Below are 25,756 nucleotides of genomic sequence, written 5' to 3' on the forward strand. Positions count from 1 at the left end.
TAAAATTATAGTCATTTTCTAAAAATCTAATAAAATTGTTTACATTTTAACCAATTCATTTCTCTCAGTATTCCTATTGTTCTAAAAATGTCATTTCACTTTACACGTTACCATTTCCTGGTGAATCATCAATTCTGAGAAAAAGCAGAATTTAGTATACTACATCTCAGGGTGTATTGAATACAAGGTGACATCACTTACCCAGCTGATCATTGTTTACAATTTTTTATACATAGACTTGTATACAGGCTTAGAAAGCACGTTTGTCAAACTCCATATAAAAAAAATTGACAATTGTGCGGTTGCTCTCTAGTGCTGTTACCTTGTTAATTAAACCGTGCTACAGCTGGCTGCATTTGTTTACAATAAAATTTTCCTTAAATTCAGACAAATTTCACAATTATTTTTAAATAATTCAACAAAAATATGGACTTAAATCAGGTAAATTGTAAAGAAATCGAAGTTTTAATATATAATCTAATATTTTCCATGAAAAAAGTCTGATTTGCAGACACCCAAGCGACCGTGTAAAGTTATTACACTAAAAGAGAAATTGGCTATATTAAAACAATTGGAATCCGGTTCCTCTAGACGTGAAGTGGAGTTAATGTTTAATTGCTCACAATCTACCATAAGTCGGGTGTTATTGTATAAAGATACTTTGAAACAGGAGGCTTTGGGTAATGTTATCAGCAAAAGGGAAATGTCAATAAATTACAAAGAACTGGATCAGTCCTTGACTATGTGGGCCCGGGAAATGCAATTGGCGGATAAACAGATAACAGCCCACATGGCCAAACAAAAGGCAGAGGAATTATTAAGAAATATGGGTCACGATGTCAAGCCCTCCACAGCCTGGCTGTATAAATGGAAGGCCAGGGAAAATATACAATTTGCCAAGAAGGCAAAGGAACCGGAAGAGATTTTAAAGGAATTTTTAGATAAACGAGAAAAGTGGCAGGAGGCGGAGGAACATAAAACACTAAATGACACCCTCAATGAAAGCAACATGGAAGGGACACCGGAAAAAACACCAAATGAAAGTTTTAACAGCAATTTAGAGGATTCTAATGGTAAGCCACGTACTAAAAGAGAGTATACCAAACGATTACCCATTATAGATGCCTCCGGGGTGATATACAGAAGTAGAAAAGAAAAAACTTTTTTGACTTTATTACAAAAGCTGGAAATCTTACAGCGTTTAAAAAACGGTGAAAAACGCAATGATTTGCTGGTGGAATACAAACTAAGCCAATCGGCCATGTCCCAAATAGTAGTAGACGAGGAAAAGATACTTAAGCTAGCGGCGGGAGGACAAAATTTACAAATGAAACGTATACGAGGAGGCATATTTAAAGGAGGCGAGGCCGAACTTAATGCCTGGGTAAGAGAAAAAATGGAAAGTGGTGAAAGTTTAACACGAACACAAATCAAAAATCGTGCTAAAGAAATAGCAGAACGTTTAAATATTGATTTTAAGGCATCAACGGGTTGGTTAGAGAAATGGAAGGCAAGAATGAATTTAGATTTTAATGAGAATCAAGTCTTACAACGAAAAATACCCAATTATGTACACCATGAGGGAGAGTATGAGAATGTCCTGGAACAATTTGAACAACCAGATGTAGTATATGATGAATATGCTGAACAGCCACAAATAAAAGAAGAATTCCAAGATAATGATTATGAAGAAGAAATGGACACCCAAGATGAGTTTTATTGTGATGAAGTGAATGAAACAGAGGTTAAAACTGAACTGCTGACACCACAGGAGTTTTATTTACAAACCATAAGAACGGATAGTCACAGTACACCTCAACAACAACAGCAACATAGAGTTTTTCCTACACAGCATCAAGAGACGGAAGAAGAACAGCCAGATATTAAACCTTTTATAGGTACACCACCACATTTAGCTGCCGACAATGTTGATCCCATACAAACAAACGCACCTAACTTACATGAACAGGTTTTACAATGGTTAAATCGTTATCATATAGCTCCTGGGGCGGCCTCAGAATTATTAGATATTCTACAGCCTCATCTCAATAATGACTCAAATACCAATCCCACCTCCTCCTCGTCATCTTTTTCCCAGCGAGGACAACAGAAATCTGTTTATTTTTAAAGTTTAGTATTAAGTACTTTATATTAAAGTATTTTTTCATTAAGCACCTTGGGATTTTACACAAATTTTATTAAAAAAAATGTAAGTACCTTTTACGAAAAGTTCAAAAAAGTACTTTTTTAAGTACCTTATTTAAAACTAAAACTTATTAAGATTTTTCTATAAAAATTTATGAAATTTATAAGATTTTTTTATAAATATCTTAAATTTTTAAGAAATTTTTAGCAAAATTTACACAACTAATTAAAGTTTCTTTAACAAAAAGTACTTTTTATAGTACCAATTTTGGAAATTTTTAAGATTTTATATGCATTTTTGAAAAATTAGTCTTATTGTGCATAAATTTCTTAATTTAGAATAATTTTTTAGATAATTTATATAATAAACCTGTTCTTAAACCCATGGTGCTTTCCTCATATTTCTTTATTTATTATCATACAATTGTAAATCTTCTTTAATTTCCAATTTTTTATTATTTTTGTATTTATTTAGTATAATTTTCATTTTTATTTAAGCTTAATCAACAAAATAAATATACCACATATATATATAGTGAAATAAACAAAATCTTAACATTTTAATTCCTTGGCCTTATCATGGGCACCTTCGGTAATCATTTGCAATTCAGCCTTTTCACGTTCCGGCTTAACCACAGTGTAATAACGATAGGCTCTCATGCCCAGCAAAAAAGTACCATATATGGTCACCCCCAAGCAGGCATAAACAGCACCACGGTGTAGTTTATCAAGTAAGGTATTGCCGGGTAAACGTTTCTTTTGCATTTTATAAGGATTTATAGAAGATTTTTTTTAAATTAATAAAAATTATTGTGTTTTATAACCTTTTCTTTGGTCGTGTTTTTCTAAAGACAATAAAAACAGCTGTTTAACTGCTTCTTTAAGCACAACAATCACAGTGAATGGTTAGCACTAAAGAAATGTTTGACGTTTCTTAGTTAAATTGTTCCTTTTAAAAAATAAACAAATTTTAAGAAAATTTCCTTTAAAATAGTTATAATTTATAGAATTTAATTTAAAAATACAACAATTTTATTATTTTTAAAAATTTTTGTATATATTATGTTCTTATTATGTGTTTTTTCTTATTTTAATTTTAGCTTTTGTTTCTGGCTTTTAATATGGCATCTCTTTGTTTGATATGTTTCTTGCCATACCATTCCTAGCTGTTGTATTTTTTGACATTTCTCTCTTTTCGACTGCTTCTTCTTGCTATTATTAATTTTTTTGTGTGGTTTTCTTTCTTTTGCAAGTTTGCCTAGAAATTTTTTGCAACGCCACGCCATGTCAGGACTTAATTTAACCGTAAAAGTTCATCCCGTTGTACTGTTCCAAGTAGTAGATGCCTACGAAAGACGTAATGCTGATTCCCATCGTGTTATTGGCACTTTATTGGGTAAGTAAACCGTATAATGTGTTAATTTAACAACCCATTTAAAACACGCTTTCTTTCTGCCCCCAAAAACAGGCTCCGTTGACAAGGGTGTTGTAGAAGTAACCAATTGTTTTTGTGTACCCCATAAGGAACATGATGATCAAGTAGAAGCTGAATTGAGTTACGCCTTGGATTTGTATGATTTAAATCGTAAAGTCAATCCCAATGAGAATGTTGTTGGTAGGTTTTCTTTTAAAATGTAAACATAACCTCAATATTTTAATAAAATTACTTTAAATCCTCCCTTTAGGTTGGTGGGCTACCGGTAATGAAGTTACCAATCACAGTTCGGTTATCCATGAGTACTATGCCCGCGAATGCAACAATCCCGTGCACTTGACCGTCGACACCTCATTGCAAGGCGGTCGTATGGGTCTAAAAGCCTACGTATGCATTCCCTTGGGTGTTCCTGGTGGCAAAACTGGTTGCATGTTCACCCCCATTCCCGTAGAAATGACTTGCTATGAACCCGAAACTGTAGGCATTAAACTTTTGCAAAAAACCATTGGTGTTTCTGCTCCCGAACGTCCAAAAACCGTTTCACCCATGTTGGATTTGGCTCAAATCAGTGAAGCTTCCACCAAATTGCAATCACTCTTGGATTTAATTTTGAAATATGTTGAAGATGTTATCGCTCACAAACAGGCTCCCGATAATGCTGTCGGCCGTCAACTTTTGGATCTTATCCACTCCGTACCCCATATGTCTCATGAACAATTCACCCAAATGTTCAACGCCAATGTTCGTGATTTGTTGATGGTCATCACTTTGTCGAACTTAATTAAGACACAATTGCAATTGAACGAGAAATTAACTTATTTGCCTACAAATTAAGTGGGTTTAAGACGTATGTTTGTTTTTTAGCTATCTTTTTCATAATTTAATTGTAAATTCCAAAAAAAAAAAAAATATGAAGTTTAAGAAGGAAGGACGAGAAGGAGTTAAAGGAGAAGTGGTTGGTTTATTTGTAATCTTTTATAAATGTTTTATTTTAATAAAAAAAGGACAAGTTTTTTATACTTGGAACCACTTCACCGAAATAAAACTGATGTTTTTTTATTTAGTAAATGATAATACTGTTGCGGTATGCAAGGTCAAGCACCTCTTGCCTATTATCTAAAGAAATTTTTAATATTTTAGTTTTTAAAATGAAGTATCTTAAGAAAATTTTTAATAAAACTAAACTAAATTGTGTAAATCTAATGGAAAACATAAAAATCTGAACAAGAGGTCATAGGTCATACTATAAAATGTTGCTTTTTAAGTGAAAATTGTAAAAGAAAATATTAAATAACGTTTTTCAATTAAATTTGCTTTAAATTTAATGAAATTTCTTAAAATGTGTAAACACTATTCAAGATAGGTCAAAGGTTTCTACGTAGAGCAAAAGTTAGTAAGTTAGATAGTTAAGTGGTTAGTTAGTTAGTTAATTAGTTAGTTATTTAGTAAGTTAGATTAGTTAGTTAGTTAGTTAGTTAGTTAGTCAGTTACTAGTTAGTTAGTTAGTTAGTTAGTTAGTTAGTTAGTTAGTTAGTTAGTTAGTTAGTTAGTTAGTTGCTTAGTTAGTTAGTTAGTTGGTTAGTTGGTTAGTTAGTAGTTAGTTAGTTAGTTAGTAGTTAGTTAGTTAGTTAGTTAGTTAGTTAGTTAGTTAGTTAGTAGTTAGTTAGTTAGTTAGTTAGTTAGTTAGTAGTTAGTTAGTAGTAGTTAGTTAGTTAGTTAGTTAGTTAGGTAGTTAGTTAGTTAGTTAGTAGTTAGTAGTTAGTTTAGTTAGTTAGTTAGTTAGTTAGTTAGTTAGTTAGTAGTTAGTTAGTTAGTTAGTAGTTAGTTAGTTAGTTAGTTAGTTAGTTAGTTAGTAGTAGTTAGTTAGTTAGTTAGTAGTTAGTTAGTTAGTTAGTTAGTTAGTTAGTTAGTTCGTTAGTTAGTTAGTTAGTTAGTTAGTTAGTTAGTTAGTTAGTTAGTTAGTTAGTTAGTTAGTTAGTTAGTTAGTTAGTTAGTTAGTTAGTAGTTAGTAGTAGTAGTTAGTTAGGTTAGTTAGTAGTTAGTTAGTTAGTTAGTTAGTTCGTTAGTTAGTTAGTTAGTTAGTTAGTTAGTAGTTAGTTAGTTAGTTAGTTAGTTAGTTAGTTAGTTAGTTAGTTAGTTAGTTAGTAGTTAGTTAGTAGTTAGTTAGTTAGTTTTAGTTAGTTAGTTAGTTAGTTAGTTAGTTAGTTAGTTAGTTAGTTAGTAGTAGTTAGTTAGTTAGTTAGTTAGTTAGTTAGTTAGTTAGTTAGTTAGTTAGTTAGTTAGTTAGTTAGTTAGTTAGTCAGTCAGTTACAACATCTGGCAACTTTAAATTTCAGATTATGTTTTGTTTTTATTTGTTATCCTTTGAAGAGATAATTATTAATTAAAGTTTATGTCTTAAGTCCTTTTTGTTTACATTTGTAAAGCAAACCATTGTGTAGAGTTTGTTACTTAAGTCTTTTGTAATTTGTTGCTGTTTTCAGGAGAAAATTCTCAATATAAATTAGTTTTTCATAATTTACAGATTTTGTATTAGTTTTTTTGTTAGTGTTAAAGGAAATTGGTGTAAATGTTGATTTTTTACAATATTTCCATGAAAATGTTTTATTAATATAAAGTCTTTTTGGTAACAAATGCTTGTTAAATTTTAATTCTTCTTAATTTTAAATGGAATTGGTGTAAATCGTTACTTTATTTTATGGTTTATTGAAATTTATGTTTAAATTATTGTTATGAGAACTTTTTAGGCAAAATTCAATTATTTTTTTTTTCTTGTTTGATATTAATATTGAGATAATTTGCTATAAACATATTTTATGGCTTGAAATATTAAACAAGAGTAAATATAAACTGTAAAGTAACAAACATTATATTAATAAACAATTAATATAATGTTTAAAACGTGATGGCCATAAAACATTTAACAAAGTATGGTTGAAAACAATTTGTAAACTAATAATATTGGAAAACATTATAAGTTTTAAAAATGATAAGTAACTGACAAGGCTAATTTTAATAAGAAAATAATAAATAATAAAAAAGAAACATATTAAAGAGAAAAAATTAACAGTGGACTTAAGAAACAATGAAAAATTATAGAGACGTTTTCTTAAATCTTCTGTTTAATAGAACGGAGGGTGAAATAGGAGGCAATTGGAGTTAATAACAATTGTTTCTATTGTTTGATATTACACAGTTTAATTTTATTTGCCAACTATGACAATATTTGATGTTAGTTATTGTTTTTGTTGTTGTAATATGAATTATTGTTGTAACATGTAGTAATTGTAATCAAATATGCTACTAGTACTAAATTACTGTTAAAACAAAGTAATATAATACATTTAAACAATATTAGAACTTGTAAAAAGAAGCCCAGCTAAGCTAAGACTTCACTAAAACAGCCGCAAGCGTTTAATGCCCTTTGTTTTATAGCAAAAGGGAAGGTATTCTTAAAAAAAATTTATACCTCTGGTCTGTTAATAATTTAATATAGATATAAAATATCTAGACAAACCTTCCCTTCTAAGGCAATTGCATGTTAAATTTGGTTACAGACAGTTTTATACCAACCACATCATTGTTGACGTTTGATTTATAAATTTATTAGTTATTATTCTTTAAGAAAAGAAACGAAAAAAAAAAAAATAATAATAATAGTAACAACAATTGTTGCTAACATTTTCATAAGTCAAGTTTGCAAAACAATAGCTGTACTAGTTATCTTTAAGATTATTTTGCCATAGGATCAAGAAAATGTTAAATTATTTTGTAAATTGTTATTTTATTATTTAGTAAACTATGAAGACATTAGTTTTTTTTTTTTGAATAATAAGCAAATTATGTTTAGTTAACACCCACTTTATTTGAAGGTCATATTGCTATTAGAACCACTAAAAGCAATTCAATAATTTTTGTAGAAGAAACACCATATTTTATTAGATCTAACAAAAATATATTAAAATAACATTCTATAGTGTTTGAAAATTCTATAATTAGCAAAAAGTTTAAACATAAACTTTACATCATACATGTTCTTTATATTTTGCAAATTTTCCCTAAAAATTGCTAGATACTAAATGTGAAGTTTAGTTCCTAAGTCTTTTTTGTTTACATTTGAGAAGGACGCCATTAGCAGTATTTTTTTCATTTATCATGTATTTCACTGAATGGTAAATAAAGTTTGTGACTTAAGTCTTTATTATTTACATTTGAAAAGGACGTCATTATCTATCTCATCACTCAAAAATAAAAAACTCATGTAAATAAAGTTTGTGTCTTAAGTCATTCTTGTTTACATTTGTAAGTCAGCCACTGAAGTGTTGGTAGCTTACGTCTTTGATGTTTTTTATTTACATTTTGAGAGAGGAAAAAACACAGGGAGACTTTAGTTATTGTTATCATTTAAATAATGTCTTTGTATAGAAAAATCGTGTTTAATTTATTTAAATTTTTATTTTTTTTTTGTCCTAGAGCATTAAAAGCAGATGTTTGTTTTCTTTCATAAGTTTAATATAAATTAATTAATTATAGATTATTGTTGATAATAAACACTTAAGCTGTTAGTTAATAATAAGTAGGGGCTTGGCTTTTTAACAAATAATATTATGAAGTATTTAATATTAATCATACGTCATTGTTTATGAGAAAATTTACTTTTTCTTTTGTGCAAATGATTGTCATATTTGGATCAGACCTGTCCGAAAGGTAAACTGATATTAAATGTGTAATTTATTTTAATGCAAAAGTAATTTTACACTATTACTGAGGTTTGTAATGTTAAGCATACTTTTATGGAAATATTTTCCGACATTTATAATTGTCTTGATTGCAATTGACATGTAATGGTGTAAATTTCAACAAAAACTAGGATTTAGGGAAATAATTAGGTCATCATTGTTAAAAAACTTTGTTGAAAAGAAATGAAAAGACTGAATTGACTAACTAAAGAAAGAAAGAAAGAAAGAACCAAAAGAAAAAAAGAAAGAAAAGAAAGAAAAAAGAAAGAAAGAACGAAAAGAAAGAAAGAAAGAACAGAAAGAAAATAAAGAACGAAAGAAAGAAAGAAAGAAACTAAAACAAAGAACTAAACGAAAGAAAGAAAGAAAGAAAAGAAAAGAAGAACGAAAAAAAGAAGAAAGAAAAAAAAGAAAGAAAAAAGAAGAAAAAAAGAACGAACGAAGAAAGAACTAAAAGAAACGAAAAAAAGAAAGAAAAAAACGAACGAACGAAAAAAGAAAAACGAACAAAGAAAGAAAGAACGAACGAATAACGAAAAAACGAACGAACGAACTAAACGAAAACGAAGAACAACGAACGAACGAAAAGAAAACGAACGAAGAACGAACGAACGAACGAAACGAACAATAAGAACGAAGAACAAAAACTAAATAACGAACGAAAAAGAACTAACGAACGAAACGAAAGAAGAACTAACTAAACGAAAGAACGAAAACGAACGAACGAACGAACTAACTAAAAGAACTAAAGAAATAACGAACTAACTAAACAAAGAACGAACGAAGAACGAACGAAAACGAACGAACGAACGAAAAAGAACTAATAACAACGAACTAACGAACTAAGAAACTAACGAACTAAAAAAAACTAACTAACGAACTAACTAAGAACTAACTAACTAAACTAACAACTAACTAACTAACTAACTAACTAACTAACAACTAACTAACTAACTAACACTAACAAACAAACTAACTAACTAACTAACTAACTAACTAACTACCTAACTAACTAACTAACTAACTAACTAACTAACTAACTAACTAACTAACTAACTAACTAACTACAAACTAACTAACTAACTAACTAACTAATTAACTAACTAACTAACTAACTAATTAACTCACTAACTAATAGGTTTCTTCAGTAACTTTTCTTATAGAAAAGTTTCTTCAGAAATTATTGTTATAGAAAAGTTTCTTGAGAAAGTTTTCTTTTAGAAAAGTTTCTTGAGAAAGTTTTCTTATTGAAAAGTTTCTTGAAAAAGTTTTCTTTTAGAGAAGTTTCTTTTAAAAGTTTCTTTAGAAAGCTTTGTTATAGAAAAGTTTTTTGAAAAAGTTTTTTATAGAAAAGTTTCTTTTGAAAGTGTTTCTTAAGAAAGCTTTTTATAGAAAAGTTTCTTGAGAAAGTTTTCTTTAAGAAAAGTTTCTTGAGGAAATGTTCTTATAAAAAAGTTTCTTCTTTTCTTATAGAAAAGTTTCTTGAGTAAGTTTTCTCATAGAAAAGTTTCTTATAGAAAAGTTTCTTGAGAAAGTTTTCTTATAGAAAAGTTTCTTGAGAAAGTTTTCTTAAAGAAAAGTTTCTTGAGAAAGTTTTCTTAAAGAAAAGTTTCTTGAGAAAGTTTTCTTAAAGAAAAGTTTCTTGAGAAAGTTTGTTCTTGAGAAAATTGTTATAGAAATGTCCTTAAGAGTGTTTTTTTAAGAAAGATTTCATATAAAAAAGTGTCTGTACAAAGTTTTCTTATAGAAAAAATTAATACCTCTCAAAATTAAAAAAATCAATATTTGAAAACTTCTTTTTCAACGTTTTTACAAAAATGCACTTGACATATAAACCACTTCCTTTTTATATTGACAAATTCTAACTTTATATAAACATAAACAAAGGCTAAGTTTAAAGAAAAAATCAAAGTAATTTTAAGAAAATTTTATTAAATGTATTGTTCTTTAGGCAATATTACGTTATTTTGAAAATTATGTAATAAAGACTAAACATGACCCTTTAGTATAACACTTCCGCCCTAAATTTAGCTAGGCCTAAGCATTTTTCCAAAACCTAATGAACAAGAAAATTATAGTTTTACTAGAAAAATTGTGTGTCTTTTTTAAGGTAATGACAAATTTTTGTTAATACATTTTCTTTTAATAAAAATTTAAACTGCAATCTACTAATAGATAATATTACAGTTATGTTTGTTAAGAAATGTATGGAAAAAAAAACGCCAAAGTATGTTTTAATGTTTGTATTACATTTTGAATAATGTAATTGAATCTTTAAAATATGTATTACATATAATATTTCATTTGCAAAATTGCAAAAAATGCCGCTTTGAAAAGATGAAAAAAATTGAGGGCTTTTTAAGTTGGTAGCAGTAGCAGCAAATAGTTAATCATAATGAAAGCGTTAGGCGTTAAGCTGCAAAGAGAAATAATTTTTCCATTAAATTGAATTTATAAAGAAAAACTTGATTTTATTTCTTTAATTTTGTTTTAAAATGTTTTTTTTTAATTTTTAAGAATTTTTCTTGGCTTTTTGGTAATAAAGCATTTAATTTTAGTTATTTGTAATAAATGTTTTAATTCTGATGTATTTTAATATGTTTTTTAACAAATTTTGCTTATTTTCTTTCAAAAATCTCTTTTAAATTAAATTTTTCCTTATTTTCTTCATTTTATTTAAGAATCAAGTGTTTTTCGTTCATTTTTGCCGTGTAAACAAAGTTCGTGTCTTAAGTCTTTGTTGTTTACCTTTTGGCAAGTCAGCCATTATGAGTTTTCTTGCTTAAGTCATTTCTGTTTGTTTTGTTTACTTTTAATTTAACGGCAACAAAAAGAGAGCCACTCATAATAAAGTTTGTTGCTTAAGTCTTTGTTGTTTACATTGCAATAGCAGCCATTGTGAGGTTTCTCGCTTAAGTCTTTATTGTTTATGTTTGGCTTTTTATGTTAAAAGAGAAAAATAAAGAATTTTACTTTATTTATTTAGAATTTTATAAGGTTTTCTTAAATTTTTATATAAATATTGTTATTTTAGATATAAATTAATAGTTTCTTAAAGAAAATTTAACATTTTAATAAAATTTTTATTAGTTTTTATAGACGTTTGTTGCTTAAATTCTGTTTTTTTCATTTTTTATATTTTCTTAAGTTTGATTGTTTGCTATATTATTGTCGTTTGCTGATGATGATAGTTTTTAGTTAAAGTCTTGTTGCATATGAAAAATTTTGCTGCTGCAACTGCTCTGCTGCACCCTCGAGTACTTTAATTTTTAAAGTATAAATAATGCACTGTTTGGTTGAATTAAACATCAAAAACAATTAAGTATTCAAACAAATAAGATCGTGATCTTAATAAGTTATCAAGTAATAAACAAATAAAAACAACAACAAAATGAAATACTTCGTAAGTGAAAATAAAAAGAACAAGGATTTGAAGAAAAAAGCCAAACATTTTAAGTGATAATTAGAAAAAGGAGTAAATTTTTTTGGCAAAATTTTTAAAAAGTGAAAACTTTCAAAAAAATCCTTAAAATTTTGAATTTTTTTAATTTTGAATTATAAAAATTTATTAAAAATTTTAAAAACATTGATTTTTAGTCAATTTTAAAAAGGTAGCATTTCTACTACTTTTTTCAAAAGTGGTTTAAGCATGAAATTTTTACTGAAAAAAATTTGCCATTAAAGCATAATCTAAACATTTTTGAGGATTTTTAAAAAAGTAGTATTTCTACTACTTTTTTCAAAAGTTGTTTAAACACAAAATTTTTATAGAAAATCGAAAACTAATCCCTTTAAAGCATAATACAACTATTTTTGGACGCATTTAAAAAAGTAGTATTTCTACTACTATTTTGCAAAAGTTGTTTTAAACACAAAATGTTTATAGAAAATCGAAAATTAATCCCTTTAAAGCATAATACAACGATTTTGGGTATATTTAAAAAGGTAGTATTTCTACTACTTTTTTGCAAAACTTGTTTAAATACAAAATTTTTATAGAAAAACGAAAAATATTAACTTTAAAGCATAATAAGAACATTTTTGGGGATTTTAAAAAAGTTAGTATTTCTACTACTTTTTTGCAAAATTTTTCTAGAAAATCGAAAAATATTGCCTTTAAAGCATAATCTAAAGATTTTTGGGAATTTTTAAAAAGGTAGTATTTCTACTACTTTTTGCAAAACTTGTTTAAACACAAATTTTTATAGAAAATCGAAAACAATTCCCTTTTTTGAAGTTTTTTAACAAAGTAGTATGTATTTCTACTACTTTTTTCCAAAACTTTCTTTAAAACAAATTCAAACTAAAACATGAAATTTAATTTATTTTTAATGAATTTGCAAAAAGTAGTATTTTACTACTATTTTGAATCTAAGTTTTTTTTTAAATTTTTTTATTAAAAAACTTACTTTTTCCCCTTTTTCAGAACGTTTTGTGCATTTTCGTTTTCATCGCCTTGTTTGCCGTCAACCAAGCTGCTGAATTGCAGGATGCTGAATCCTCGGTAGCGGCCAAGAGTCCCGAGAAACGTGGCATTTATGGCTTTGGCTATGGTCATGGTTTAGGCGGTTATGGTGGCGGCTATGGTCTTGGACATGGTCACGGTTACTATGGCGGTCATGGCTATGGTTATCCTTCTGTCGGTTATGCTGTACATGCTGCTCCTCTTATTGGTCATGGTCATGGATTTGGCGGGTTTTGGTTATCATGGTCATGGTTTCTATCATTAAGCATAGTTTTGCTAACACCATCAAAAAGTGTGTAAATTTGTGAAAAGAAACAGGTTTTTGGAGACACTGCCTCCCAAAGGGGTCAGTTTTTGTAAATATTTAAAGAAATAAAATGAGAAATTTATAAAATTTTTGGAAAAGAAGAAAGCTTTTTATTAAGAAATTGTTACGATTTCTTGTGAATATAGAAAAAGTAGTAGTTCTACTACTTTTTCCAAAAGTAGTATTTGTACTACTTTTTTCCAAAAGTTGTTTAAAACACCAAATTTTTACAGAAAATCGTAAAACTTTGCATTCAAAGCTTAATATAAACATTTTTGGAGGTTTTAAAAAGGTTGTATTTTTAGTACTATTTTTAAAAGTGCAGAGTAAGGCAAATTTTTGTTAGAAATCGATGAGAATCTTGTAAAACTTCATTTCCCATAGAAATTTAATGATTTCTGCCGATTATAAGAATAGTAGTATTTCTACTACTTTTACCAAAAGTTGTTAAAACGACAAATTTTTACAGAAAATCATAAAATATTGCATTCAAAGCTTACTATAAACATTTTTGGAGGTTTTAAAAAAAGGTAGTATTTCTACTACTATATTTAAAAACTGCATTTTAAGGCAAATTTTTGTTGGATATCAATGAGAATCATGTAAAATTAATTACCCATAGAACTTTAATGATTTTTGTTGAATTTAAGAATAGTAGTATTTCTACTACTTTTTTTCAAAAGTTGTTAAAACATAAAATTTTTACAAATAATTATAAAACAGTGCATTCAAAGCTTAATATGAATATTTTTGAAGGTTGTTAAAAAAAGGTAGTATTTCTACTACTATTTTTAAAACTGTACGGTTAGACAAATTTTTGTTAGAAATCAATGAGAATCTTGTAAAACTTCATTTCCCATAGAAATTTAATGATTTTTGTTGATTATAAAAATAGTAGTAGTTCTACTACTTTTTAAAAAATTGTTAAATACCGATTACTACATTTTTCAAAAGTTGTTAAAACATAAAATTTTTTCCGAAAATCGTAAAATATTGCTTTTAAAGCTAAATATGAACATTCTTGCGGATATTAATAAAGGTAGTATTTCTACTACTTTTTTAAAAACATAATATTTATAAAATTTTAAAGGAATTTTTATAAGAAATCAATGAGCATCTTGAAAAACTGGATTTCGCATAGAAATTTAATAATTTTTGTTGAGTATAAAAAAGTAGTATTTCTACTACCTTTTTCAAAAGTTATTATAACATCAAAGTTTGGCCACAAATGGAAAAATATTACCTTTAAAGCATAATATGAACATTTTGGAGGGTTTTAAAAAGGGTAGTATTTTTACTACTTTTTTAAAAAGTTTATAAACCTAAAATTTTTACCCAAAAATCTAATAATATTGACTTTAAAGCTAAGGTTGAACATTTTTGTGGGTATTAAAAAAGGTAGTATTTCTACTACTTTTTTAAAAACTTGTTAAAATATCAAATTCTGGCCGCAAATGGAAAAATATAGGATTTAATGCATAATAAATACATTTTTGGCGGTTTTAAAAAACGTAGTTTTTCTACTACTATTTCAAAATGTTTACAAAAATCCAAGTTTTTGGCGGCTAAAATAAATATACTTTATTTTTTAAGCTTTTATTAATAGAATAAAGTTCGAAAACTTTAAAAAATAATTAAATTAAACAATAAAACAAAAAAATTGTTAAAAAATTCTAAATAAATTTAAACACTTAACAAGTTTTAAAATAAATAAAACTCAATTTAAACAATTCTTACTTTTAACAGCTTAAGTTGTTAACAATTTACGTTTTCTTTCTAATTTAAGTTCCCGTTTCAAAGCTTTCTGTTCCAACTCCTCAGCATGTTCAGCGAACAATGAGCGCATGGCGGGATACATTAAATGAAAATGTTCTAGATCTTTTAAAGAAACTTGCATATTATCAAAAGCTATGGAAACATTTTGCATTGTATTGGTTTCTTTAGTTTCCTTATCGTTTAAAGAATCTGTGGAGGAAGTTAGTTGCAATCTAGGTAATTTGGCATAACGTTGAGAAAAGTGTGTTAAAATAGTGTGCTGAGCCTGCATTAGCTGACCCTGTTGTATAGCCTGGGATATGGTGCTGTGGGTTTTGATTTTAGCCTCCTCCTCTAGATCATCTTCCATGGTGGCCTCGTGTATTAATATTTGGGAATTTAAGCCTAAATCGATTAAATCTTGACAGGGCATAGTATCGCCACTATAAGTGATTTTAATGGGGTTCTTCAAGTCCTGTGGATTCAAAACATCCACTCTAACACCAAAAGAGTGAGGGCAATGTTTTACTAAACAGGTTTTTATTCCAACCAAACCAAAATCTGTTTGGTTTTCTTTAAACTCCAAAGCTTCTTCCATTATTTCTGCATTTCCTATCAATTCATAGGAATTTTTTATATTTAAAATGCGTTCGTGATAGAAATTCAACCAGGGTTCAATTTGTTTGGGTGCCAGCAGTAAAACCTTTTCCATGTCCTCCTGATTACCCAATAATTTCAGTCTTTCTGTTAGTAATCCAATTAAACCAATATGATGATCGGCATGTAAGTGGGAAACATAAATACATTTGAGATTTTTGACTATTTCTTGCGCTTTGGAGCAGCCAAAGAATCTTTGTATTTGTCCTAGAGATCCCTCACCACAGTCCAGCAGTATAAAGGAATCTTCTTTGGCTTGTATTAAGATAGAACTAACATTGCGCGTTTTGTTGGGTATGCAGGAACCAGTACCCAAAAAGGTAATCACAGGATATTGTGGTGCGGTAACAGAGGCCTCCTTTAGATGCTTAAAATCCTCTTTAAGTTTTTGCAGTAAGGAGGGGAATTCCTCTAATACATGGGTCTCTTCTATATATTCTTGAGGAGAGAGTTTTACCTCCAAAGTGCGGTCTAAACCTAAAAAATTCATAGCCTATCAATAAAGTAAACCAAATTTATCTAAAATTCCCTTAAACTTACCTTTTCTGGGACGGAAATGATAATAACTCATGGCATTTAAGTCCATTAAATGTTTATCCTTATCGTCACTTTCTTTAACTCCATCCTTATCATTTAATTCATCTTCCGCCAATTTAGTTTTCTTCAATTTTGCACTTAAATTGTTAGACCAACTTGAAGCCTCCGCTAGCAAAGGAAATACTCTAGGATTTAACAAATTCAATTGATATTGTATACGATGAGCCGCTATATAACCCGAGAAAGTATTCTGCTCATTGTTCAAATAAATATGTTGCGTTTTGGCGGGAAACTGTTTAACAAAACTTTGATATAATTCATCTTTTATCACCTCCGCTGGGGAGAAATGTACTACTAAAGGCATTTGGGGGGTGTTATCGGTATTTATGTTAGTATTCAATAAAATCTCTCTATGCTTCTCCAAATTCCCCAAGAAATCTTTAGAAGGTATATCCAAAAACATAAAAGCTAAAGGATTTTCATTGGGTTCACTAACATCGGAGGATTTTACTACTGTACCATCCTCCAGTGTAACGTCTATACCATTTTTGAGTAAACCTAAAAGAGGACCGGGAGGCACTCCATGCTCTACACATTTTTCTAGGTTTAAAGCTCCTGGCCTGGGTTTTAGTTTGCATATATAGGTGATGGCTATTTGTTCTTCTGTACTGGCGGTGGCTAGGAAAGTTTGCTCCTCCTGCTGGGATTCTGTAAGACGATATAAAGGCACTGATTTCACTGACATAACGGAATCTTCAAAGTCTTGGATTTGGGTACGATCAACGGTTTTGAGCTGTAAACGGGAAAGGAATAAGAAAGTTTAAGTCGGACTATATAGATAGATTATAGTCTAGGTTATAGATTAGACTACAAACTGCACTATGTATATAGACTAGACTATAAACTAGACTATAAAATAGTATGTAGACTAGTCTATAAACTAAACTATAGACTAGACTACACTTTAGACTAGACAAAAGACTAGATTATAGACAACAAACTAGACTACTTGACCACTCACCTGTAAATTCTTCAACACCACAAAACGTTTCATCGAATACAATATATTCTCCAAATAGGGAGGACCATGTAAAGCCAATTCCTTAACACCAGCATCCTGAACTGTCAGAGCCAAGCCGGGAAATCCTCCTATAGCCGGCCAAGTATTGCGCGTCACGAAAATCTGTTCTAATCTAGCTAATTTTGTTTTATGTTCATGAGCCAAACGTTGGGTACCCTCGCCACAATTGAATAAATAACGTGATTGATCGGTAAACAAATAAACAGCTGCTGGGGCACCATTAGAGCCGGCACCCAAAATTTGCAAAGTAACAGTGCCGGGTATATAAGGTGTTGCTTTCTTTTTATTGGCCTGCTGTTGGCGTTCCTTGCGCAAAATGGGTTTACTATTTAGTTTATCCTTTGTTGATTGTTCCGCTGTCGAATTTTCAGACATTTTAGAAGATTTTTTCAGATTTGAGGCACTTTTTGTTAAAGGTTTTTGCGTTAGAAGTTCCTTGAGTAGTTCGTTAGTTTTGCCACGCACTGCGTTTCTTAAGGCGGTGAGCAACATTCGCGTTAGTTAGTTCTTAAGAAATCAAATGGGCTTTTTTATAAATCTAGGGTTTTTCTGCTGGCGTTTGGCACGCACGTGAAATTTTCAAAATGTTTATTTCATCAAGCAGGAGAGCGATTTCATTAGCTTAGAAACAGGGTTGGAAAGAGTTATAGTAATAAGATTAAACAAAATCAATACTACTTCTTAAGGTTTTACTTACTTTTTTTTATAAAATTTAATTAACTTTTTAAAATAATTTTAGTAAGAAGTTATTGTTTATTAAGAAATTTATTTTAACAAATTTTATTTTAATAAATAACAATATTTAGTTCATTATGTGTTCACTTATCCAGCTCTGGTTTTAAGTAAACAGCTGTTTTCTTAAAGTGTGAGAGAGTAATCCAAGAGATTAACATGGAGAAGAAACATAATCAAAACAAACGACAAAATTGTGTTTACACACATAAGGTTGGCAACGTTGAGGATTGTATTAGATACAATTTTTTTCCAAGAATTTCATTAAAAATTAAATAATTTAAATTAAATGTATTTATTTTTATCAATATTTCTCAAACAAATTGTTTTTATAATTGTTAAAGATATTTCACTATTTTTAGCTGCCACCCTGTTGCATTTTGTTAGGGAATTCTGGCAACACTTGTAATGTAGTCAGATGTTAGAATAGGAGCTTTGTTGTGCCAAACCAACGTCTATGACTAGTCGCTGATAAATTTTATATGACAACGGCGTTAAAGATTTTCAATATATAATTCTTTTAGGAATTCTTGCCTTTTTAAATAGAATTTGATTAGTATTTTAATTAAGTTAATAAAATCTGTTTGATTAACTCATTTTGTTCTATTTTTTTTACAATAACTTTTTAAAATGAACATTTTTCGACTTTTATAATAGTTGTTTGTACAAAATAATCGACTTTTTCCAACAAAAAGTCGATTGTTCGTAAAACGTTTCAAAGAACCCTAAACAGCTGTAAATTTTTTGTTTATAACATAGTTACTGCCTATTTAAAGTTGCCGCCACAGTTTTTAGTATTAGTCGCCGTCGTTGTTAATGTTTGTCGGCGCAGGTCTTTGGAGGTTGCTTCCACAGAAAATTTATAAAAAAATATACAGAAATTTTACATTTTATTTTAAAAAATCCACAATTTAAAGCTTAAATTAAATATTATTTTAACATAAAAACATGTCTTCGCGAAGGTAATTGCTAAAAGAAATACAAAATAAATGAAAGAAAAAGAAAATTATAGTCCAATAAGAAAAAAAGTGTATCGAAATATTGAAATGTAGAAGAAAAAAATCGACAAAAAAAATCTTTGCAAAAAAATGTATGTGTGGTTGGTAAACGAATTGAAAAAAAGAAAAAAAATTTTAATAAAATCTGAAGCATAAAATGCTGCTCCCCTTTTTTGGTTTATCAAAAAGAGGGGGCTACAAAAAAGTGAAATTATTTAAATATTAGTGAAAAAATATGCAAAATAAACGTGAAAAAATGTTTAAGCTGCAAAACCCTCTTGATTTGGTATTTGTGTAAAAAAAAGAGGGTTTCGGTTTGTAGAGTGTGTGTGCTGTAATTTTCTAATTGGAATCTGTGTAGTTAAATTACTTTTTAACTTATAGTATATTCCATATGTTTTTTTGTATTCCAGGTTTTTTCTTTTCTGTGTAGAGTGCATTTTTTGTCAACTTTTTTTTGTACAATTTTTTTTTTCATCTGTTTGTCGTTTCGTCCCGTATGTTTGAAACGGCTGTTTCTCTTTTTGACTCTTTTTCTTTTTATAAGACATAGTAATGCCATATGTTTAAATTAGGAATATGACCATTTTTTCAAAGTAAATCGCCATAAATTCCAAACTTTTAAGATAGATAGATAGATAGATAGATAGATAGATAGATAGATAGATAGATAGATAGATAGATAGATAGATAGATAGATAGATAGATAGATAGATAGATAGATAGATAGATAGATAGATAGATAGATAGATAGATAGATAGATAGATAGATAGATAGATAGATAGATAGATAGATAGATAGATAGATAGATAGATAGATAGATAGATAGATAGATAGATAGATAGATAGATAGATAGATAGATAGATAGATAGATAGATAGATAGATAGATAGATAGATAGATAGATAGATAGATAGATAGATAGATAGATAGATAGATAGATAGATAGATAGATAGATAGATAGATAGATAGATAGATAGATAGATAGATAGATAGATAGATAGATAGATAGATAGATAGATAGGATAAGATAGTAGATAGACGATTTCAATTTTCCTAATAATCGGGTTTCATTTGACCTTAGCACCCATATAAAGAAAATAACTAAAGTATTTTAGTGAAATATTATTTTATAAAGAAAGTTCCTACTATTCTCTTCTTAAATACCAAATTTCATTGCAAACGGTCCAATAGTTTCGATATTATGACAATTTCTATATTACTCTTTCCTTTTGTAACAATCCCAGCCAAGTTTTAAGTCTGGTTACTCTAAAAAATTCCCTTTTTAACTGGCAACGCTTTTTTTGTTGTTTCTACTCTTTCGTTGTTTTTGTAAATGTGTGTATGTTTCAGTTTATAGAGTATCTTCAGCTGCTGGTGTTTTTTTGTATTTTTTTTTCTTAATAATGATGATGACGCTGCACAGCTCCTGCTCCTCACACCTCCCCCTATTCCAACATACATACATAGGTTTTTTTAAGCAAAATTGTAATGTTCTGTGCCAGGCCGACAACAACAACAACAATGAAAAACAGTGTGCTTTTTTTTTTGCTACTCTCTACTCGTTGCCCTTTCTTTCTACTCTTGTTTTGCCCCCTTGCTATATGTGTGATTGTTACAAACAAGAAGATGTTTGTTGTAATTCTATTGTTTTTATTTCTATTTTCTTTCTATTCTTTTATTTAAGTTTTTTTTAACGACTAGCCACAAACTAATAAAAAAACTACAACAAATAAACACCGTTGCTAACCCGTCGTTTTAATAGTATTTTTTGTTATTCATATTGTTGTTGTTTTATACTGCCCCAACCAGCACGTACACAGTTTTTGTTGCTAAACACTTGAAAGAAACAAATGTTTACAGCAACATTTTTGCCAACAAAAAACATGTTGATTTAGATTTTGCTTTGTTGACAAACTAACCAACCACCCACCTTTGTTATTGTTTATTTTTTGGATTTTTGGTATAACATGAATGTTTCTTGTTGTTGTTGTTTACATATGTTATACACAAATCCTTTAACAGCTGATAAAGGTCAGGGAATGTGTCAAGTGAAAAGAGAGAGTGACTTTAAAAGGAAATAACAAAATACGAGACAACAATGAAAATGTTGTGTTTGTAATTTAAAGAAAATAAAGGAAAATTTTGATTTTTTATCAATTTACATAGCTGAATTAAGTTTTTGCTCAGCTGAATTAACATTTCATTAGCTGAATTACCATTTTCATAAATTTAATGTAAAAATATTTCATTTTTCTTCTCTTTAAGTTAGCTGAATGGAGTTTTTGCTTAGCTGAATTGCAGTTTTATAAGCTGAATTATCATTTTAATAAATTTTAATCAAGAAAATTTATTTTTTACCAATTAAAGTTAGCTGTAAAGAGTTTTTCCTTAGCTGAATTGCAATTTCAAAAGCTGAATTACAATTATAAGGACATTTTTTTGGTAAAATCTCATTTCTCAATAGTTTAAGTTAGCTGAATAGAATTTTTTCTCCGCTGAATTTCGAAAATTTCAAAAGAATCAAAAAAATTTAATTAAATTAACAATTTTACTTAGCTGAATAGGAGTTTTACTCAGCTGAATTGTAATTTTATTAGCTGAATAGCAATTTCAACAAATTTTATTCGAAAAAATCTATTTTAATTTTATTTAAGTTAGCTGAATTATGTATTTCCTTAGCTGAATTGCAAAAATAATATAATAATTTATAATTTTAAACAATTTACTTAGCTGAATTAAGTTTTTGTTCAGCTGAATTGCAATTTCATTAGCTGAATTCTATTTTAACAAATTTTGTTCAAAAGATTTGAATTTTTCATCTCTTTAAGTAAGCTGAATAGAGTTTTTCCTTAGCTGAATTGCAGAAATTGTGTAAAAATCAATAATTTTAATGTTTTTGTTTTAATTTAATAGATTTTCGGTTAGCTGAATTGCAATTTTGTTACCTGAATTGTAAAATTGTGATATTTACATTATAAAAATTTAAATTTTTTACATTTTCATTTATCTTAATTGAATTTTTCCCAGCTGAATAACATTTTTACAAGCTGAATAGTAAATTTTTGCGATTTATGAGATAAAAATTAACTATTGTAGCAATTTTATTCAGCTGAATGACATTTTCATTAGCTGAATTATATAATTTTAATGTTCACATTAAAAAAGTTTATATTTTTAACATTTTTAGTTAGCTGAATTGTGTTTTTCATTAGTTGTATTACAATTTTATGATATTTTAACCATTTTAGTTAGCTGAATTGACTCTTTTTCCTAGCTGAATTCGTTTTTTATTAGCTGAATCATTAAAATGAGTCATTTTTAGGCAAAAAGTTAATATTTAAGTAAAAATTAAATACAATTTTTTATGCAATCCTTAAATTTGTCTCAAGTGTTTTGTTATTTGACTTAATTTAAAAATATTTTTGAATAATAAAAATTTCCCTTGCTTTTAAAGAATTATGAATTCTATACAGCTAAACAAACATACAAACAGCTAAAGGTTTTTCCCATATTAATTTTTTTCTATAAAAAAATGCTGCTTAAACTTTTATTTTCATTTTTGTTAATATGTATTGTTAAAATTGTTGCTTTCTTTTTTCCAGACTATGAATTTATAAATTCAGCAAAGAAATTTTTTAATAAATTTATCAATTAAGCTAAGAATTTAAAATTCTGCAAAGAATTTGTTAATTCAGCTAAGATTTTATCAATTCAGCTAAGAATTTATCAATTATGCTGTGTATTTATCAATTCAGCAAACAAATTTATAAATAAATTTATCAATTCAGCTAAGAATTTAACAATTCAGCTAAATATTTGACAATTCAGCTAAGAATTTATCAATTCAGCTATGAATTTCTCAATTCAGTAAAGAAATTTTTAAAGAAAATTATCATTTAAGCTATGAATTTAACAATTCAGCTAAGAATTTGCCAATTCAGCTTCGAATTTATCAATTTAGCAAAGAAATATGTTAATAAATTTAACAAATTAGCTAAGAATTTAACATTTCAGCTAAAAATTGGTTAATTCAGCTAATAATTTATCAATTCAGCTACTATTTTATCAATTCAGCTAAGAAATTTTAAAATAAATTTATCAATTAGGCTAAGAATTTGTCAATTCAGCTATGAATTTATCAATTCAGCAACGAATTTCTCAATTCAGCTACGAATTTATCAATTCAGCTAAGAATTTATAAATTCAGAATTAAAATTGTCTATAAATTTGACAATTCAGCTATGAATTTACCAATTCAGCTATAAATTTTTCAATTCAGCCTTGAATTTATCAATTCAGCGAAGAAAGATTTTAATAAATTATATAATTAAGCTAAAAATTAGTAAATTCAGTTATGAATATATCAATACAGCTACGATTTTATCAATTCTGCTAAGAATTTGTTAATTCAGCAAAGAAACTGTCATATAAATTTATCAATTTAACTGTGAATTTGCCAATTCAGCAAAACATTTTCACAAAAATTTATCATTTTCTCAATTCAGCTATAAAAATTGTATATTTGTCAATTCAGCTATGAATTTATCGATTCAGCTACAAATTTTATCTAACAATTCGTCAATTCAGCTTTGAATATATTAATTCAGCTAAAAATTTCTTATCTTTGTTGCTAAGCTATTAAATTTATTTAATTTTTCTCTTATTTCTAAAATTATCTTTTTAATAAAACCCTTTTTTTTTATTTATATTTTAATATTTGTTTTATTATCGTTAATTAATTTCATTTGTTATCTTTATTTCTCTGTTATATTTTTGCCCTTAATAACTTTTAAGCTAAATACAATTAAAACCTCCAAGTGCTTGTTTGATAAAAAACAACTTAATTTATTAACTTATCTAGGAAAAAGTTTAACTTTTTTATATAGTTTTTTGCTATTGATTTTAGCAACAATTTATAGTTAGCTGTTAAAGATAACAGAGACTATTTGTGTTTATTATTTAATAGCACTGTTTTACTTTTAGGCCATAAATAAGAACAAACATATAAGTGATATTATTTGTTTGTTTAGTTTTAGCACAATTAGTTAAACAAAATATTGTTTTTAATAATTTTAGCTTTATCATTAAGTAAACATTAAGACAGTTATGGTTTTTTGTGTTATAACAGTAGTAAAGTTCTGAGTTTGTTTTTGATTACTTTGAATCAGTTACAAGTCTTTTAAAATGTAAAAGCTTAAGAAAAAGTCTATTCAGCTAACTTAATTTAAAGTAATTATTAATAAAAGTAGTTTTATATTGTTTAAAACAAATTCAGCTAAACAAATATTTAATTCAGCTAATCAAAAAGAAAGGAATTGAGAATTTGCTTTAATTATTGTGCAATTTTAAACAATTCAGCTGCTCTATAAACAATTCAGCAAAGTATAAATAGTCTATATTGTAGATTTTTTCAAGTATTTTACCATTTTTCTTCAGAATTTATAAATTCAGCTAAGAATTTATCAATTCAGTAAAGAAGTTTTACTGGGAATTTGTCAATTCAGCTATGAATTTCTCAATTCAGCTATGAATTTATCAATTCAGCAAAGAAATTTTCGTATAAATTGATCAATTCAGCTATGAATTTCTCAATTCAGCAAAGAATTTGTCAATACCGCTAAGATTTGGTCAATTCAGCTAAGAATTTATCAATTCAGCAAAGAAAATTATCAATTCAGCGTGTAATTTATCAAATTAGCTTATAATTTATTAATTCAGCTACGAATTTGTTAATTCAGCTACAAATTTATTAATTCAGCAAATAATTTTATCATTAAATTTGTAAATTTATCTAATAAATTATCAATTCAGATAATAATTTCTAAATTCAGCTAAGATTTGGTGATTTCAGCTAAGATTTTGTCAATTCAGCAAAGATATTTATATAGATATATCAATTCAGCCATTAATTTATCAATTCAGCTAATAATTTATCTATTCAGCTTAGAATTTATCAATTCAGCAATGAATTTATCAATTCAGCAATGAATTTGTTAATTCAGCTAGGACTTTATCAATTCAGCAAATAATTTTATCTATCAATTTTTCAATTCAGCTACGAATTGATCAATTTAGCTTATAATTTATTAATTCAGCTACGAATTTGTCAATTCAGCTACGAATTTATAAATTCAGCAATGAATTTTATCATTACATTTGTAAATTTAGCTAATAATTTATCAATTCATCTAATAATTTATTAATTCAGCTAAAAATTTCTCAATTCAGCTAAGATTTGGTGATTTCAGCTAAGATTTTGTCAATTCAGCAAAGATATTTTCATATAGATATATCAATTCAGCCATTAATTTATCCATTCAGCTAACAATTTATCTATTAAGCTTAGAATTTATCAATTCAGCTTAAAATTTGTTAATTAAGCTATTAATTTATCAATTCAGCAAATAATTTTATCTGTGAATTTGTTAATTTAGCTTTAAATTTGTCAATTCAGCTTTGAATTTGTCAGTTCAGCTAGGAATTTATCAATTCAGCTAAGATTTGGTCATTTCAGCTAAGACTTGGTCAATTCAGCTAAGAATTTATTAATTCAGCTACGAATTTCTCAGTTCAGCTAAGACCTTTTCATACAAATTTTTCAATTCAGCTAAGAATTTGTCAATTCAGCTACGAATTTATCAATTCAGCTAAGAATTTGTTAATTCAGCTACGAATTTCTCAATTCAGCTACGAATTTCTCAATTCAGCTAAGAATTTGTCAATTCAACTAAGAATTTGTCAATTCAGCTAAGAATTTATCATTCAGCTAAGAATTTGTCAATTCAGCTAAGAATTTTATATATGAATTTTTCAATTCAGCAATGATTTTCTCAATTCAGCTATGAATTTAACAATTCACCTATTAATTTCTTAATTCAGCTACGAATTTTTCAATTCAGC

General features: G+C 27.7%; 6 protein-coding genes across 7 annotated transcripts in view; 4 read left to right on the forward strand and 2 right to left on the reverse strand.

The window, feature by feature from the left end:
* Positions 1 to 301: 301 nt before the first annotated feature.
* Positions 302 to 2,232, forward strand: LOC119611328. Its single transcript, XM_037966871.1, has 2 exons — positions 302 to 441; positions 500 to 2,232. The coding sequence occupies exons 1-2, from the start codon at positions 427 to 429 to the stop codon at positions 2,126 to 2,128; spliced, it is 1,644 nt and encodes a 547-aa protein (XP_037822799.1). The 5' UTR covers positions 302 to 426; the 3' UTR covers positions 2,129 to 2,232.
* A 344-nt stretch (positions 2,233 to 2,576) lies between these two features.
* On the reverse strand, positions 2,577 to 3,036 carry LOC119611320. The gene has a single exon (XM_037966863.1). It carries the CDS (start codon positions 2,908 to 2,910, stop codon positions 2,698 to 2,700), a length of 213 nt encoding a protein of 70 aa, XP_037822791.1. The 5' UTR covers positions 2,911 to 3,036; the 3' UTR covers positions 2,577 to 2,697.
* A 262-nt stretch (positions 3,037 to 3,298) lies between these two features.
* Positions 3,299 to 4,625, forward strand: LOC119611326 (eukaryotic translation initiation factor 3 subunit F-1). Its single transcript, XM_037966869.1, has 3 exons — positions 3,299 to 3,541; positions 3,614 to 3,760; positions 3,831 to 4,625. Exons 1-3 carry the CDS (start codon positions 3,430 to 3,432, stop codon positions 4,412 to 4,414), a joined length of 843 nt encoding a protein of 280 aa, XP_037822797.1. The 5' UTR covers positions 3,299 to 3,429; the 3' UTR covers positions 4,415 to 4,625.
* A 7,002-nt stretch (positions 4,626 to 11,627) lies between these two features.
* On the forward strand, positions 11,628 to 13,189 carry LOC119611322 (cold and drought-regulated protein CORA). The gene is made up of 2 exons (XM_037966866.1): positions 11,628 to 11,722; positions 12,746 to 13,189. Exons 1-2 carry the CDS (start codon positions 11,711 to 11,713, stop codon positions 13,082 to 13,084), a joined length of 351 nt encoding a protein of 116 aa, XP_037822794.1. The 5' UTR covers positions 11,628 to 11,710; the 3' UTR covers positions 13,085 to 13,189.
* A 1,534-nt stretch (positions 13,190 to 14,723) lies between these two features.
* On the reverse strand, positions 14,724 to 17,741 carry LOC119611323 (ribonuclease Z, mitochondrial). Its single transcript, XM_037966867.1, has 3 exons — positions 17,062 to 17,741; positions 16,044 to 16,833; positions 14,724 to 15,980 (listed from the first exon to the last, which is right to left on the reverse strand). The coding sequence occupies exons 1-3, from the start codon at positions 17,611 to 17,613 to the stop codon at positions 14,839 to 14,841; spliced, it is 2,484 nt and encodes an 827-aa protein (XP_037822795.1). The 5' UTR covers positions 17,614 to 17,741; the 3' UTR covers positions 14,724 to 14,838.
* Positions 17,742 to 18,659: 918 nt separating this feature from the next.
* LOC119611319 (tyrosine-protein phosphatase corkscrew) overlaps positions 18,660 to 25,756 on the forward strand; it is an 80,893-nt gene continuing 73,796 nt past the window's right edge. The window contains exon 1 of one of the 2 annotated variants that reach the window (XM_037966859.1): positions 18,660 to 18,815. In XM_037966859.1, the coding sequence (XP_037822787.1) occupies positions 18,802 to 18,815 (14 nt within the window). In that variant the 5' untranslated portion in view covers positions 18,660 to 18,801. Of the gene's footprint in view, positions 18,944 to 25,756 lie in introns of both variants that reach the window. The other variant, XM_037966861.1, reaches the window with a different exon arrangement.

Source organism: Lucilia sericata, unplaced genomic scaffold (assembly GCF_015586225.1).
Source record: "Lucilia sericata isolate MDLA Ls3-8-SP2 unplaced genomic scaffold, ASM1558622v1 Contig001421F_arrow, whole genome shotgun sequence".
NCBI lineage: Eukaryota > Metazoa > Arthropoda > Insecta > Diptera > Calliphoridae > Lucilia > Lucilia sericata.

Excerpts from the sequence above, each read along its gene's own strand:
- LOC119611320 (XM_037966863.1), bottom strand. The coding sequence starts at position 2,910 with ATGCAAAAGAAACGTTTACCCGGCAATACCTTACTTGATAAACTACAC.
- LOC119611326 (XM_037966869.1), top strand. The coding sequence starts at position 3,430 with ATGTCAGGACTTAATTTAACCGTAAAAGTTCATCCCGTTGTACTGTTC. Across the intron at positions 3,542-3,613 it reads TGTTATTGGCACTTTATTGG|GCTCCGTTGACAAGGGTGTT; the intron begins GTAAGTAAACCG and ends CCCCAAAAACAG. Across the intron at positions 3,761-3,830 it reads TCCCAATGAGAATGTTGTTG|GTTGGTGGGCTACCGGTAAT; the intron begins GTAGGTTTTCTT and ends TCCTCCCTTTAG.
- LOC119611323 (XM_037966867.1), bottom strand. The coding sequence starts at position 17,613 with ATGTTGCTCACCGCCTTAAGAAACGCAGTGCGTGGCAAAACTAACGAA. Across the intron at positions 16,834-17,061 it reads TGGTGTTGAAGAATTTACAG|CTCAAAACCGTTGATCGTAC; the intron begins GTGAGTGGTCAA and ends TCCCGTTTACAG. Across the intron at positions 15,981-16,043 it reads TCATTTCCGTCCCAGAAAAG|GTTTAGACCGCACTTTGGAG; the intron begins GTAAGTTTAAGG and ends TGAATTTTTTAG.